The following is a 14,895-nucleotide window of genomic DNA, read 5'->3' as shown; positions in this document are numbered from 1 at the left end:
CTCCTCAAGCCCATCATCCACATTAGAAACTTGGAAATACACAGCTATGCAGTAGCAATTACTAATCACACAATGCTTGTGTAGACTCGGGCATCGGGCTAGCAAAACCGGACACGCCCATTCACATTTCAGCCGCAGATCCAAGCTTGGTGCTGACGACATCGCGAGCTCGCGTCTTGACGGAAGCGACTTCTGCGGCGCTACGGAGGCACTTTGGTATTGGGGTGGATGGAGCGGGGAAGGATGTGTGTTCGGTGATTTCAACTGGACACTACTTGCTTCCTGCGCTTGCGTACGGCGTTATTGGCGCGGGAGGCGTGTTCTCTGCTGCATCGGCGGCTAGTACGGTTGGTGAGCTGTGCAAGCAGATCCAGGGTGCTGGGTCTAAGATTCTTGTTGCTGTGGAGAGGACGAGGGATGTTGCTGTCGGGGCTGCTGAGGCGGCGGGGTGGGGTAGGAACGGAGGCGGGAGAGTGCTGGTAATGAGTGAAGGGAGGGAGTGGAGTCTGAGAGCTCTGCAGAGAAATGGGGGATTAGGAGAGAATTTGATTGTTGAGGGAGATAGATTGGTTTGGAGTAGGATTACCGATCCGCAGGAGCTGGATGATAGCCTTGTTGTGCTGATTTATAGCTCTGGGACTACGGGTTTGCCCAAAGGTAAGAGGCGAGAAGACTCCAAGAGGTTCATACGCGTGCTGATCCTGGTGTTAGGTGTCAAGATATCTCATCGAAACTTGGTAGCCGAAACTGTAATCACAGGTAACTTGGTCAAGTCATGGATATCAGAGAAACGACCGGACTTCGAATATAGAACAGTCGCTCATCTGCCCATTGCGCACATCGCCGGCATCCAGGGTTACCTCCTCAATGGATTCTACATGGGCGGCCCTGTTTACTGGATGCCAAAGTTCGACTTTGCTCAGTTCCTCGAATACAACAGGAAATACCGCATCACCTTCTTCTTCACTGTGCCGCCCATCTTCCTACTCATTGCAAAGTCGGCCCAGGTAACAGACCAGTTCCAGACTCTGGAGTTCGTTGTCAGCGGTGCTGCACCGCTAGGCAAGGACTTGCAGTATGCAGCCAGCCAAAAGCTAGGTGGACCAGATTGCTTCATCGATCAGACGTGGGGGCTATCCGAAACGACAGGAAGTGCAACAATCATGCCAGCGGGCATGCACGACGATACTGGGTCAGTAGGCCCTCTGGTGCCGAATATGCTTGCCCGTCTTGTTGACGACGATGGCCGAGATGTCGAGTTAGGAAGGCCAGGAGAGATTCTTATCAAAGGGCCTGTGGTGTGCAAAGGATATTACCAGAACGATGTTGCTAACAAGGAATCCTTCACAGAAGACTGGTTTCACACTGGTGACATTGCAGAGTTTCGCAACGGACTGTTTTACATTGTCGATCGTAAGAAGGAATTAATCAAGTACAAGGGCTTACAGATTGCTCCTGCAGAGCTAGAAGCTGTATTAGTGAGCCACTCGGATGTTTTGGATGCAGCCGTTATCGGAGTCGAGGCTGATGACGGGCTTAACGAGGTTCCAAGAGCGTATGTTGTTGCTGCTAAGGGCAAGGATAAGATTAGCGCACGCGATATCGCAGAGTTTGTGAAGAGAAAGGTGGCTGGGTACAAGCAGTTGAGGGGTGGTGTGGTGTTTGTGGATGAGGTCCCCAAGAGTCCCAGTGGAAAGATTCTCAGGAAAGATTTGAGGCTTCTGGCGAAGCGTGAGAAGGGCGCAAGGTTGTGAGGTGTAAAACCCAAGAAATAGAGGTACGAAGGAATGACTCCAACAGTTGAGTTGATACGTGTAGAACAAATGACACTGTTCCTGATTTAGAAGTCATGGCAATCACAATATCGACACTTACCCCGCAGAAAAAGCACTGAAGGAGAGAGACACCTTGCGCGCCAACAAATACATGTGTCTTGCCTGGTTTCCGGATTATGTCCCGGTACGGTTTACCCTCAGTGTACACGTGGCTTGTCAGAGATATATCTCGGGGCGGCCCACGACAGGCCAGGCGTAGACTTCCAGTCGCCTTACGAGCATACGCACGTGTTTTCTTTTTCGGGATCAGCCGCACAGCCTCGGTTTATGACATCACCACGAACAGTCACAAACTAACTCTTGGGGGTTCCCCTGGCACTGGCTCCAACTTCCTGTCCACATCCATCAGAACCATGTCTCGCATAGCGGTATTTTTTTGTCAGGACTCTATTGCGGAGACGTGTCTAATTTGCCTTGCAGAAGCAAAACGAGAAGATTCGCGAGGTTCTCGCTTCCGTAGAAAATGGCACCCAGCGGATTGACGAAATGGCAAAAATTAGAGGGTGGTTTCGTCCAAAAGATGGAAGTGGGGCTTATTCAGCCGTGCAAGACTATCTCAACGAGAGGATCGACTTGAGCGAGACGGCATCGCTCTTGTTCGGGCCCATTGATGAGAAAATCAACTCTTCTCATCTCGACGATGTAGACTTCATGGACCTTTGGTATAGCATCATTCACTCAGCACGACGCTTGTCATGCCGTGAAAATACAGAGTCCCACAACCACGACAAACTAGTCGACTTGATCAAGGCGTTCAAGGAGCACTCGATACCAAACAACGAAATCTACAACTACCTCTATAGCGAAATGACCGACTTCGGAATGGCCTGTCGTGAAGCCTACAACGACGCTCCAGTCGCTCACGACGGCTTCTTCGACCAAGAGGTGGAAGCATGGGCAAACATGAACTTCTTCTATGCTCGTGTAACGCAAAAGGGACTGCAAGATCTCTGGATATTTGCCATCTTCTCGATGCGAACCGCACTTGAAACACCCCTCGTTGATGACCCCTCTGCAACAGCCAATCAGCAATACGACGCGTACGTCCCTGCTGCCGCCGCTTGGGTCTTCGGAAATGGACGCCAGCTCTTCCGCTTAGAAAAGGACCTCACACCTGTCGATCCCAAGCAAGGTAACCCCGCACGAGGCGGGGAGCTGTGGAAAGGCAAGGCCGAGTTCAGCAAAGATCGATGGGCGCTGTGGAAGGAAAGATTTGCTGCGGTTGGGAAGATGGACGGCGTGGCGGAAAAGACTAGGATTACCGCGAGAGATGCGGTCGAGAGCATGGAAAGGAGCGAGACCTACGAGCCTATGCCGCGGTAGTGCATGGCTTTTTTTTCGGTTGTCATGATATGTTCTTTTCGGCAGATTCATGTGTATGTGCAGTTGACGGGGGCCTATCAAGAACTGTGATGTTTCTTGCGGAACAATGTATCCGTGTGCACGATCATTCAGATGGTAGTGGTAGTGAAGAGGTGAAAATAGTGACATGCTCAAGTCTGGATGGATATCAAAAAAGCGCCACATTCACTACTATTAGCCAACTCTTCCCTTGTTGGGCGACATCGCATACCTTCATCCGACGCTCTTCACAGTCTCCACCACATCATGTTCGCGATGCTCCCCATCATCTCAAATAGATGGCGGGCCTGGCGGTGCTCTAGGACCACTCTTGCAACAAAGCACTCGCAACTACTTGAATCAGTTAGGCCAGCAACGGTCTCATTGTCGCAGCCACGGTTCAAGTTCGGATCGGGGGTGACAGATCTCATCGCACACTAAGTAGCGCCGGCCCGAGCGCCACTGGCAACCAAATCTCAACAAGCCTAACGGAACGGAGCGGTCACCCATTTCGAGCTCCTCGCCACGCGGTGCCGCCCTGCAATCTAGTTTTTCCTCTTTGCTGGCACAGATTCATGGCGCCTCCAAGACGGGACCCGGACCCTTGGGAACAAGAAAGAAGCGTTTACCGGCCCTGCCTAGCTGCGGAAGGAAAATTTCGAAAGTATGAAATGTTGAGTTTCCGATGTACGCCGGGTGGCCTGAATTGCCATTGATGTGGATCTGCAAAGCCTCGTAGTTATTGAGGCGTGTTTGAGTAGCCAGTGACTTGGAGAAAACCCACAAGGCAGAAGGATACTTCATACATCTAGCAAGGGCTGAGTCGTTGATGATGCAGGTCTGGCGAATTCGGCAAATATCCCCTCGTGGCGAAGAGATTGTGAGTGGCCATCGCTAGGTACAAGGGTTAGCGGGCTATGGAGTTAGTCGGGGCGGGTGACAGTTAGCTAGACGAACGGGCGAGCATTAGGGGGTTTGACCAGGTGCGGACGTTAGGACTTGGTCGAGACAAGACTTTCAGCACTCGGTATGGCCAGGCCCTGCACATGTCCCATGGTATAAAGTAAACGGAGACTGCAGCCTGCATAGCAAGAAAAAGAACGATCATCTGGAACTACGATTGATCATCGGGAGCATAGCTGCACATCACCTTCTTCTTTAGGGAACCTTCAAAGTTACATACACACCCACCCATCCCCAGAAACTCAAATCCTCTTTGATCGACAAGAGATTCGCCTTCTTATACCCTCTATATATCTAATCCACACACTTCGAAACCATGCATTTCACCTCCGCCATCCTCAGCATCGCCTCTCTCACGGCTCTTGCATCCGCACAACCAGGCCCCGGCCCAGCACCAGGACCAGCACCGCCTGTCGCCCAGATGAACAACACAAACGGCATTGGCAGCACACCTGCCCAGCGCTTCGTCATCTCCGCCGACCAAGCCCAAACCGTCATCAAAGCTGCCGTCGCAAACGCCACCGCGCTTCAAATTCCAGAGAACATTGCCATTGTTGACCCAGCTGGCATGCTCGTCGCTTTCCACCGCATGGACAACGCGTACCTCGGCTCCATCGACATCAGCCAGAAGAAGGCTCGCACTGCCGTTCTCTTCAATGGCCTTAGCAGCGGAGACCTCTACGCTGCCGTTCAGCCCGGCGCTCCGCTTTACAGCGCCGAGAACAGCAATGGAGGTCTTATTGTCTTCGGTGGCGGTCTCCCTATTTACTTGAATGGAAGGCTGATTGGCGGTGTTGGTGTTAGCGGTGGAAGTGTCGAGCAGGATCTCAGTGCTGCGTATGCCGGTGTTGAGGGACTTGGTGCTTCATCCAAGGCTTAAAATGGTGGTGACTTGGGATGAAAGCGCTTTTCTTCTTTTTATTCCTTTTCTCTTCTTTTCTTCTTCTTTGTATCCTTTTGGTGAAGATGTTTTGGGGAGATATCCTGGGGTTAGTTTGGAAGTAAAAACTTTTGACAAGGTCGAAGATAGATCTTTTGGAACATGATTGTTGTTGTGTTATACTAGAATAGAAGGGCCGAAAAGGCCTGTTTGTAATTGGAAATACTGAGGATCAATGTACATACTTGGTTGAGAATGAGCAGTGTCCATTTTTGGAATGATGTCTCGATATTTTGCTTGCTGTGTACTTTTGAGAAATGGGTTTGATTCGTATGATGCAAGTAAGTCTTCTGGTTGCTTCTTCATCACATCTAGAAACTAATTTAAGCTCTTTGGGATGTCTTCTCACGGATGGGATGTGAATGCTTGGGCGAGATTGCCTTTGAAGCCTTTGAAGCTCCGAGCATAGCGGTGAAGTAGGGGAAAGAAAGCTCGTCAGCATAGTCGATGCAATGATGTTGTTATCGTGATGCCGTATCTCTAGAGAGGCTGACAGCAAGCTAACGATTCATGTTCGTGACACATGACATGTAGTGTGCGGATGCGGCGGGAAAGATCTCAAAGGAGATCCGGATACCGATATTACGATAGGCATGGTAGTGGAATCATGAAACTTAGCTAAGATTTCTGGTGCTTGCGACGCCGTGCTGTATCTTCTTGGGAATATAGCATGCCACTTTTGGCGGTGACGCGCACGCGTTTGTAAGCCCTACCAAGTATACTCACTTAGCTCACGATCGCGGGAATACTATCCATACTTTGGAGCCAGTTAAATGCTTAATATAAAAGTGATGCTGTAACGTTCTAGTCCAAAGACCTCGGCGGTAGGCGAAAAAGGCTCGCTTGTCTTAGTGTACCATTCGCCTCACATTCGGTTGTCTAGCACTCAGCCTGGACAAAAATAGGTCAAGTGCACCAGAACCAAAAGTACGTATGGTGATGTCATAAGCTTCCAGCTATGTATACCCGAGGACTTTAGTTCGACTGATCATCTGCGCAGAGCAGAAGCTATACTGATGCAGGCCATTCGGATGTAAATCCTAATAGCTGCTTTAGATTGGCTACCAGTTTCCAGTTGGGATGGATCTTTCAAGGAGATTACAGAACAAATGAATCTGGTCAACATGTTGTCCGCTCAAAAAGTAAAGGAAATCATTGTTGCAGTTGCGTGACTCACCTGCAGTCAGGTCGGCATGGAACTCTCCCTACGTCACAGCAGCAACTAACTAGTTTTCTCGGCAGCTCGACCCCACTAATCTCTACGGAGTTTTCGCCAGTTTGAAAGGATTAGTTTGACCTCTCAAAGCCTACGTGAAACGTAAGTATGCCAAAGCAGCTGTTGTATCGCTCAATTACTTCCTGGATAGGGCTGTCATTAGCGGTGAGGGTCGAGACCTCACCATTCGTTTTGTGTACTTCGTATTCACCGCTCACAACCCAGGGTTGCCCAGTCAAAATACCCTATCCAACCATGCTACTCTGGTCCTCTGACCATTCGCGTGATCGCTTCTTACCAGTACCGCAAGTTGCAAATCCAATACTCCAGCGAACAACGCACTCACAATCATGAAACAGCCAAAAAAGAAAGCGCGTCGTCGGGACGAGTGGAAAAATGCAGTCATGAGTAAAGTAGGTCTGATGACTAGGCGGTTGCCAATCAAAAATGCTCACAAGGCTGCGAAGACAGCTGTTACTGCTGCAGGTGTGGTACTAGCCGGGCCAATCGTATCATTTCTCCCACTTGGCCCGTTCACCGCCATCCTATCGTTACTAGCCACGTCCCTTGCGAGCAGTCACTTGAAACATAAGATCATTGGTGGCGTCATTGCTTTTTTGTATGCAGGTGGGCTCCATGGGTTCGAGGGACAATTGCTGGCGCTGTTGAGCTACTTTAGCTTTACTTCTGCCTTCGGTAAGCCTATTTGTACCGGCAGCATCTTACTCGCATCCTGACAGGAGAGTAGACAAGCTTTCTGGAAACATTCATGCCATGTACAAGGAGTCCGCCTTTACAATTGGATTTTCCCGACCCGAATCAACACAGTTATTTCTTTTTGTTCTCTCCGAGCTCCTCGAGCTTCCTTGGGCTATACCGGTAGTCGTCCGCGCAGTCGTCAACAATGTATCGCAGCTGGCTTCTCAATCATATGCCACAATTTCGAGCACAAAACCATCATTCGATACATCGAAACCACCCTTGAGGTTGCTCATTCAGACACTGAGCAACCTGTACACCATGGATAAATATGCGGATGACGATGTGGAGAGCCTGAACGCGAGCCAAGATATCCAAAACGGCATACCTTCAAGCATCACCCCAAGTCTACCACCAGAAATCCCGAGCTATGAGTCTTCGCCAGAGGAGTGGTCGGAGGAGCGAGAGGTAGTCGAAGATACATGTGATGATGAACTTTGGAAAGGCGGTTCCCTAAATGACGAAGAAAGGCGCACTCAAGCGCTATTCGATGAGCTGAATCATCTCATTGATGAATGCGACGGGCTGAATAGTGCTCAATGGAATGAGGTCATCGAGTTGTTGAATGAAAAGGAGGGCTTCGAGATCGACCGGGGAGAGTGTATGGTCTCAGCGCATTTTGAGGATTGGGCACAGCGGGATGCAGAGATAGAGTTGTCAGTTTTATACCCCACCATTTGATTGAATAGTTTGAACTAGATGCAAAAATCGAGATCTTCCACGATGTAAATGAAATAATTACAACCTGCGTTGCGGCTGCACATGTGATGATGCTTTTGTGGACCAGCCACAGTGGCGGTGCGCCAAGGTTCTAACCATTTCCGGACTAGACAGCTCGCTCGCCCACAGGTCCCAACTCCAATATTGCACACAATTCGCGACCGACGACAACCCCACGACTAACACACAGGTATCACGCCAACACCGCCAACATGCGTACCTACGACGATTCCTTCAGCGGTCAAAAGATCTACCCGGGCAAGGTGCGTTACAATGCCGCTCCCGTGTCCCGCTATCCGCCGCCGCCAGAGGTCGACATTCCGCCATCGCGCCGCAACAACGCGAACACCTGGCGGAGGGGGGTGTTGGGGATACCATAATGGGTCGGGCATTGGCTGATGGCATATACAGGGCAAGCTTTACATCCGTGGTGACAGCAAGATCTTCCGCTTCCAGAACGGCAAGAGCGAGTCCCTTTTCCTCCAGCGCAAGAACCCTCGCAAGATTCACTGGACCACTCTCTACCGAAGGGCGCACAAGAAGGGTATCTCTGAGGTTAGTCGCCACCCATTTTCATATGCATATTCGATGTTGGGACGTGTATTTGGGCAGGCAGTGAAGGATGACATCAGTCTAAACTGCGGAAGATGTACAGGGGATAGGGAGCATCACCAGGGTTGATGTTGCCGTGTTGTCGTTGCCATCCCTTTGCAGTTTATACAACACCACCATACAATCACGAACTATGCTAACCACCATCACCACAACAGGAAGTCGCCAAGAAGCGTACCCGCCGCACAGTCAAGCACCAGCGTGCCATCGTCGGTGCCTCTCTCGATGTGATCAAGGAGCGCCGCAGCCAACGTCCCGAGGCCCGTGCCGCTGCTCGCAGCGCCGCCGTCAAGGAGGGCAAGGAGAAGAAGGCCGCCGCCGAGTCAGCAAAGAAGGCTGAGAAGGCCAAGAACGCCGCTGCGTCCGCACGAGGCAACGCCGCCAAGGTCAGCAAGCAGGGTGCCAAGGGTGCCGCACCAAAGGTGCAGGCAAGGACTCGTTAAGCTAAAGCGGGGAAATTGGTACGGCGTGCATAAGTCTGGGTTATGGCTGGTTTTTCGGAATGACTCGGTGTTTCCCTTTAACTCTCTGAATCTCTGCTTCCGATAAACCCGTCGGAAAAATGGAATGAATGGAAATGGCACTCTTCATGGCTGACCTTGTTTTTTGCTTCTGGAATCGGTGTTTTCACTACTAAAGGACACTGTTCCCATTCATACATTGAAGCGTCGGGGCGCCGTAGGGCAAAATACAAATACCATGTCCTTACGAAAATACGAATGCTGCCAATTCGACTTGTGAGTATGTTCCAAGGGAGGGGAAAATAAGGATGGTTGTTGTATATCCCATCAAAGCTACCACACATCACTGGCATCTACCAAGAAGGGGGGGGGATAACCCCCATGCCAATCGAATTGTACAAGCACCCTCACTTCTTACTTGATACAATGTTCGTATCTCATTATCATTAAAGCTCAATACAGCTATTTCGTAACATTGTTGAAAAGAAGAAAGAATCAAAACCAGTGGCAGCTAACGCAGTACAATCTTTGCCCCATGTCAAAGACTGATAGGACGTAATGCTCCTAGGGTAAGTGAAGTAAAAGAGTACAAAAAAAAAGACATTACTGTATTAAGTGCCCGCTACTATGCCGGGTGGTGGGTTATGAACAAAGCGCTTTCTTGGTGAGAAACAAACTTCAAGAAGACATGGAGAAACCAAGTCTACCCCTTACCGATGCGATACAATCATATCAAAGGCACTCAGATACATCGCGATGTCGCGTAACTTTTGGTCGGATATCGCGTACAAGCATGCAACATGTTCCGTCGACAATCCAGTACAGCGCACTACTTGCACATACAAGTCATATCGCACTGCTTTCAGATACCAAAGCTATGAGCAATGTCAACGCACAGCTCCCGAGGCCCGTGGGTAAGACGTATGCCATTTGGTATCCAAACAGCCTGCATCATCCCATGCCTCCATCTTGGCATCCTAATCCAGGACCTCCATCATCGAGGCTTTCTTTTGTTCGTCTTCGACCAGCATACAGCGAGCGCGACAGATGTCCTCGATAATATCGACGACCTTGCGGAAGCTGGATGCTGCTCCGCGCGTCTGGGTGAAGCGCGCAAGGCAGAGGTTGGCGCGGCGCCCGTGTTCGAGTACGACGAAGAGTTCAATGACAAAGAAAACCGGCTTGATCTTCAAGTCTACGTAGATGTGTTAGCATCAGGCCTTGTACAGAAATAAGAGAATGAAAAGTGGCGTTTCGCTGCAGTGTCTGCTTCACCCTCAAAACTTCAATGTCAAACCACCAGTTTTGAAGACGCCACCCGCAGAATGCAAAACATGCTTGCGATGACGGGCTGTACTTACGATTGTTTTTATCAACTCGCGCACTGATGGAGTTGGACTTGCGATCCAACGCCACATCCTGAATGCCAAAGCGCTGCCAGTCGCGTAGCAGACGAACAAAGTCCTGTCGAACTTTGCCACGACCGACTTGCAAGCACAATGTTTTGCTAGCGGGTTTGATATGCAGGAAGCGCGATAGCCAGTTCATCTGCATCTCAGGAGGGGCGATACGAACTGCATCCTGATTGCGGTCGAGCCCCAGATCGAAGTTCGATGAGATAGAAGAGGAACTAAAGTTGATTTCTGAAGCAACGTTAGTCGGTATGAGGACATGGAGACCTTTTGTTCGCTTACCTCCTAGCTCCATCGGGCTATTTCCTTTGCCGTTCTTGAACTTCTTTCCAAACAAAGCAAAGAAGCCTTTGCGAGCTGTTCCATCGCCCTTCGAAGGTTTAGAGTTGTCATGGCGCATAGGAAATTCGCTCCCATTGCTTCCATCTGACTGCTTCTGGTTATGCTTTGGATGACCGCCATTCGTCAATGGCACAGGGTCCTTTTTGCTGCGATCGTCAAGGCCGTGCCATGCTTCAGGGATTTGGAGTAGCCCATTCGATTTCTTCGTAACTTGGTCTTCCTCTTCATCATGGTCCTTGTTCTTTTCATCGTTGTTTCGCCAAAACCACGACTTCTTTTTCCGGATCACAAGGTGTTGCTTTGCAGGCACAGGGACATCGTTTTTGGGCTTTGCTGCAGGCAGATCATGCTGCACGTCTTGATATGGACGAACTGTCAAGTTGCTGTTCGGCACAGGCAATGGCATAACAGTCATCTCGTTGGTAGCCTTCTTTGAATCCATGCTTGCTCCGCTTTTCTTGCGAATGTTTAGAGGCGCCACACGATTAGGTGATCCATTAACGACGCGGATCGTCTGCTGCTGGTCTGGTGCTACACGGTGGCCCTGGGATCTAACAGGATCGGTGAAAACCCGGTGATGAACAACCGGATCTCCTAACCCATCCCCTGTTTCAATCTTCACCTCTTCTGGGATCACATGTAGTGGTCCATGTTCAGGAGTCTTAGTGGGAGCCGAAACAATACGCTTGCTTCCAATCACTGCAGGCATCATCAGGCGATCGAGGTTTTCAAGGAGGTTATTGTAACGTTCGGTGGTCTCATCCTCCATAAGCCTTTGAGCGATTTCTGCACGGGTCTCTGCGAGCTTTCGCTGAACGAAGGTAGTTGGAGTTTCGGCTGGCGTAGGTGGAAGAGGCCGCTCTCGGGACAACCATTTGGCAGCTGGGGGAGTGGCCAGTGTGCTGCCGCCCAAATTCTGCGTGTTTGGCAAAGACGTCGGAGGGCTTTCATAATATGAAGTATCGTTATACGTATATGTGCCTGAGTAAACACTTGAACCAACAGATGATCGATTAAAAGCCTCTTCCATGACCTTGCCCAGCTCCATGCTGACCTTCCGAACCTCACCCTGAATGTATTTGGTTGGACTCTCCCGCTTATAGACTTTCAGACGTGGAGTATCTATGCCAGCAAGAGCCTTTGATCTGGGGTTCAAACGGATAGTACTAGTCCTCATGGCTGATCCATACGATCCAATAGAGGTATGAGGCCTGTGAGCTATGTAATCGGTACAAGATCCAGCCTCAGTCTGCCAACTACTACCAGTAGCAGCCGAAAATCGACGATCGCGCAGATGCGAGAAGCTCACACCTCGCTTGCCTATACCGCTAGGGCGAGAAACAACAGGCGGACTGCTGGGCCATTGGGAGCTCATGAGCGAGGACCGCGACATCGAATGCCTCTGGACAGAGAAGGCGCGGTAGGACTGGCTACTTTGACTCGAAGAACTGCGCGATGTCGCATGACTACGTTTAGACCTATTTCGTAGAGCCTGGATGCGTAATGAGCTGCCAGTCCGGTATCCAAGAGCTGTAGTGGGACGTGGGTTTTCACTGCGGCTGCCACGCCCACGATGTATAGTAACATGCTGGCTGAGAGTGATGTCTCCTGGCCCGGGTATTATAGGCTGCCTCGAGGCTCGGTAAGGATCGTAGCTTGCCTCAGAGGCTGGAGTCTCATAGAGGCTATGCTTTGAGTAAAGATGCTCGTCATTGAGGATCGAGTAGGCGGACTGTGAGCGTTTGGTACGCTTCAATGGAAGTTCTGCAATATCCAAGGGTGTAGGTGCATGCCGTATGTTATGATGGTGATCACTGTTTGAATGAGCAACAGCATACTGCGAGCTTGGTTGGTAATTCTCCAATTGATCAGTATGGTACTTGTGAAGAGCAGCGTAAAAGAACTTTTCCTGGTTTGGCCTGCGATTCTTATCAGCAAAAGGGTCACACGACAATACGACAGAGATGGCTTACTCTGGACTGATCAATTTTTGGATCAGGCTCTCTTCCTTCTCGCTATGCCACAGCGTGCGCAGATATCTCAGAATGTCTCGATTAACAGTGGCTCGGTCTAGTGTCGTCCACTCAGCTATAACAGGAGAAGGGCCAGTCCAATGATCGAGGTGAGCATTGTCTCCCAAAAAGTTCAACTCTTGTTGGTACTTGCGCAAGAAAGGATGATTCCAGATTTCTTCAAGCGATATGCGGCGCTTGGGGTCGGGCACCAAGATCTTCCTGATGAGATCCTGAGCTTCTTTAGAGATGCTGTCAGGCATGATATACTTGGCCTGTGCGATATCGTGAAATAGATGCTTCATGTGACGATCGTCACCCGAGTAATTGAAAGGGGGTGCACCGGTAAGCAGAACGAATAGGATGACACCACAGCTCCAGACATCTGCTTTTGCGCCGTCGTAGGATGTAGTCTTGATGACTTCTGGGGCGGCATAATGCGGGCTGCCACAAGGCGTGGTGAGCTTCTTTCCGACCGGTTGTAAGGCAGCCATGCCGAAGTCAACCAGCTTGACTGTCATAGTGTCTCTGTCCAACAAAATATTCTCTGGCTTGAGATCGCGATGATGAATGTTGATTCGATGGCAGTAGGTTAAAGCTGCGATGATCTGGCGGAAAACATGGACAGCGTGCATTTCGATTAAACCGCCCTGTTCTTGAATGTAGGCGAAAAGCTCGCCACCTTCTACAAACTCCATGATGAGATAGCTGATGCTTGTCAGTCAACAGCTTCGAACTAAGTAATCAATGAGACTTACAGCTCATCACGGTTCTCCCAAATATCAAACAGACGGACAATGTTCGGGTGATCCAACAACTTCATGATACAGATCTCTCGTTCCAACCCAAACGGAATGACCTTGCCGTCATGGCATAGAGTTGGATCCTGCTCCGCACTCTGGATAAGATTGGCCAAACTCAACGCCCGAACTTTCTCCGCTGTGGCCTTGGAAATGATTTTTGCAGCACCGTATTGACCAGTTCCAGAGTGCCTGACAAGCCGTACGCGTGAGCAGCCGCCTCGCCCGATGGTTCTGCCCAGCTGCCATGGGCCGATGTGTGTTTTGAGACGGCGGCTTGAGCTGGAAGCATTAGTGCTTGCGTTGGAAACTTCTGAATCACGCTTGGAGTTTGGAGGACGGCCTTCGCGGGCTTGAACGGCTGAGAGACGCTTGTTATCTGGAGAACCCAGCTCGTTGCGAACTGCGAGTGAAGCATTTGTAACTACCAGACCTCTTTGAGCGACCTGCTGGGGTATGGGGGCTGGCTTGTCTCGATTGACTTGCTTTTCATCGCGTTGCTGGCTGTGTATACCCTCGTTAGCGCGGTTTGTGACGTCTCCGAGGACGCGGCGGCGAGACGGTGGACGGCCATGGAAGGCGGAGTCCATGTTCTTGGGTTAGTTGAATGCAGTGGTCAAGGCGCTGTCCTCGAGTAGTGCTGCAGTAGCGTTTACACCAGACGAGCAGGCTGTTAATTAGGCTTTTTAAGATGTGTGCAAAGAGCGTGTGGTATGGGTACAAACGCCAAAGAAACCAGTAGTCAGTGTTGTGGTAAACAAATTGGCTGTAGTTGGTGGGGCTAGGAAAGTGCCATGAGCAGGATGCCCTTGTGTTTGTTTACTGTTGTTAGTGACAGTGAACGCGTTGGACAGTCGAGAGCCAGCAAGATGGTACACTGGCAGGTAAGGGAGGAGTGGGTAGGTCTGCACTGCCAATTGAGACTGTAAATGCTCCCAAACAAAAAAGCTAACAAGTAGTTGGATGCATACGATGAGGCGGTTATACCAGGGTTGGTGTGAGAGTATCACAAGTAGTAGGAGGGGGAATTGGTGCACAGACGGACCCTGATGGAAGCGCGACTGAATGCAAACGCTGTCGCGGCAGGGCTCGCGTCGAGACAAGTTGCAGGCAGTGGCAACCCTCGTAGGCCAGAGCGCGTGTTAGATGCATAGTGTGCTCAAAAAGCAGTGGGAACGGCGCGAGTCTGGAGTCATGGATAGGAAGCATTGCTCGTCGTCCAAAAAACCAAACGGGGGGAATAGTTTTCTTAGTTGGACAACCCGGAATGTTTTCATTTTAAGAACACTATGTGGGGAGTAAGGATATTTACCTTTCACCTTGCCTACCATGGATGCATAAGACTGTGCCGTATAGGATAAGAAGCGAGCTGTAGCTCCTACATTAACCCTTGCGATAGTGAGTAGTCTTACATGTATGTCTAGCAATCGCAGAACTTTAAAAAAAAATCTATTTCTGTAAAAAATATACGCCAAAACCATA

General features: G+C 50.2%; 6 protein-coding genes across 6 annotated transcripts; 5 read left to right on the top strand and 1 right to left on the bottom strand.

The window, feature by feature from the left end:
• Positions 1-83: 83 nt before the first annotated feature.
• On the top strand, positions 84-1,754 carry COCMIDRAFT_103021 (uncharacterized protein; the record flags this gene model as incomplete). Its single annotated transcript, XM_007692665.1, has 2 exons — positions 84-657; positions 712-1,754. Coding segments are annotated over 2 exons (1,617 nt in total), but the record flags the coding sequence as incomplete, so codon positions are not given.
• A 434-nt stretch (positions 1,755-2,188) lies between these two features.
• COCMIDRAFT_7825 (uncharacterized protein) lies at positions 2,189-3,158 on the top strand (the record flags this gene model as incomplete). The annotated part of the gene is made up of 2 exons (XM_007692641.1): positions 2,189-2,203; positions 2,256-3,158. 2 exons carry the CDS (start codon positions 2,189-2,191, stop codon positions 3,156-3,158), a joined length of 918 nt encoding a protein of 305 aa, XP_007690831.1.
• Positions 3,159-4,560: 1,402 nt separating this feature from the next.
• On the top strand, positions 4,561-5,019 carry COCMIDRAFT_102964 (uncharacterized protein; the record flags this gene model as incomplete). Its single annotated transcript, XM_007692664.1, has 1 exon — positions 4,561-5,019. One exon carries the CDS (start codon positions 4,561-4,563, stop codon positions 5,017-5,019), a length of 459 nt encoding a protein of 152 aa, XP_007690854.1.
• A 1,680-nt stretch (positions 5,020-6,699) lies between these two features.
• Positions 6,700-7,735, top strand: COCMIDRAFT_7823 (uncharacterized protein; the record flags this gene model as incomplete). Its single annotated transcript, XM_007692640.1, has 2 exons — positions 6,700-6,991; positions 7,044-7,735. The coding sequence occupies 2 exons, from the start codon at positions 6,700-6,702 to the stop codon at positions 7,733-7,735; spliced, it is 984 nt and encodes a 327-aa protein (XP_007690830.1).
• A 251-nt stretch (positions 7,736-7,986) lies between these two features.
• COCMIDRAFT_39331 (uncharacterized protein) lies at positions 7,987-8,829 on the top strand (the record flags this gene model as incomplete). The annotated part of the gene is made up of 3 exons (XM_007692655.1): positions 7,987-8,037; positions 8,186-8,329; positions 8,545-8,829. 3 exons carry the CDS (start codon positions 7,987-7,989, stop codon positions 8,827-8,829), a joined length of 480 nt encoding a protein of 159 aa, XP_007690845.1.
• A 995-nt stretch (positions 8,830-9,824) lies between these two features.
• COCMIDRAFT_102957 (uncharacterized protein) lies at positions 9,825-14,003 on the bottom strand (the record flags this gene model as incomplete). The annotated part of the gene is made up of 4 exons (XM_007692663.1): positions 9,825-10,042; positions 10,209-12,520; positions 12,575-13,327; positions 13,372-14,003. The coding sequence occupies 4 exons, from the start codon at positions 14,001-14,003 to the stop codon at positions 9,825-9,827; spliced, it is 3,915 nt and encodes a 1,304-aa protein (XP_007690853.1).
• Positions 14,004-14,895: the final 892 nt, after the last annotated feature.

This window comes from Bipolaris oryzae (genome assembly GCF_000523455.1).
Source record: "Bipolaris oryzae ATCC 44560 unplaced genomic scaffold scaffold_136, whole genome shotgun sequence".
Classification (NCBI taxonomy): domain Eukaryota; kingdom Fungi; phylum Ascomycota; class Dothideomycetes; order Pleosporales; family Pleosporaceae; genus Bipolaris; species Bipolaris oryzae.
The sequence above is the reverse complement of the archived record's forward strand: the minus strand, read 5'-3'. Positions and strand labels throughout refer to the sequence as shown.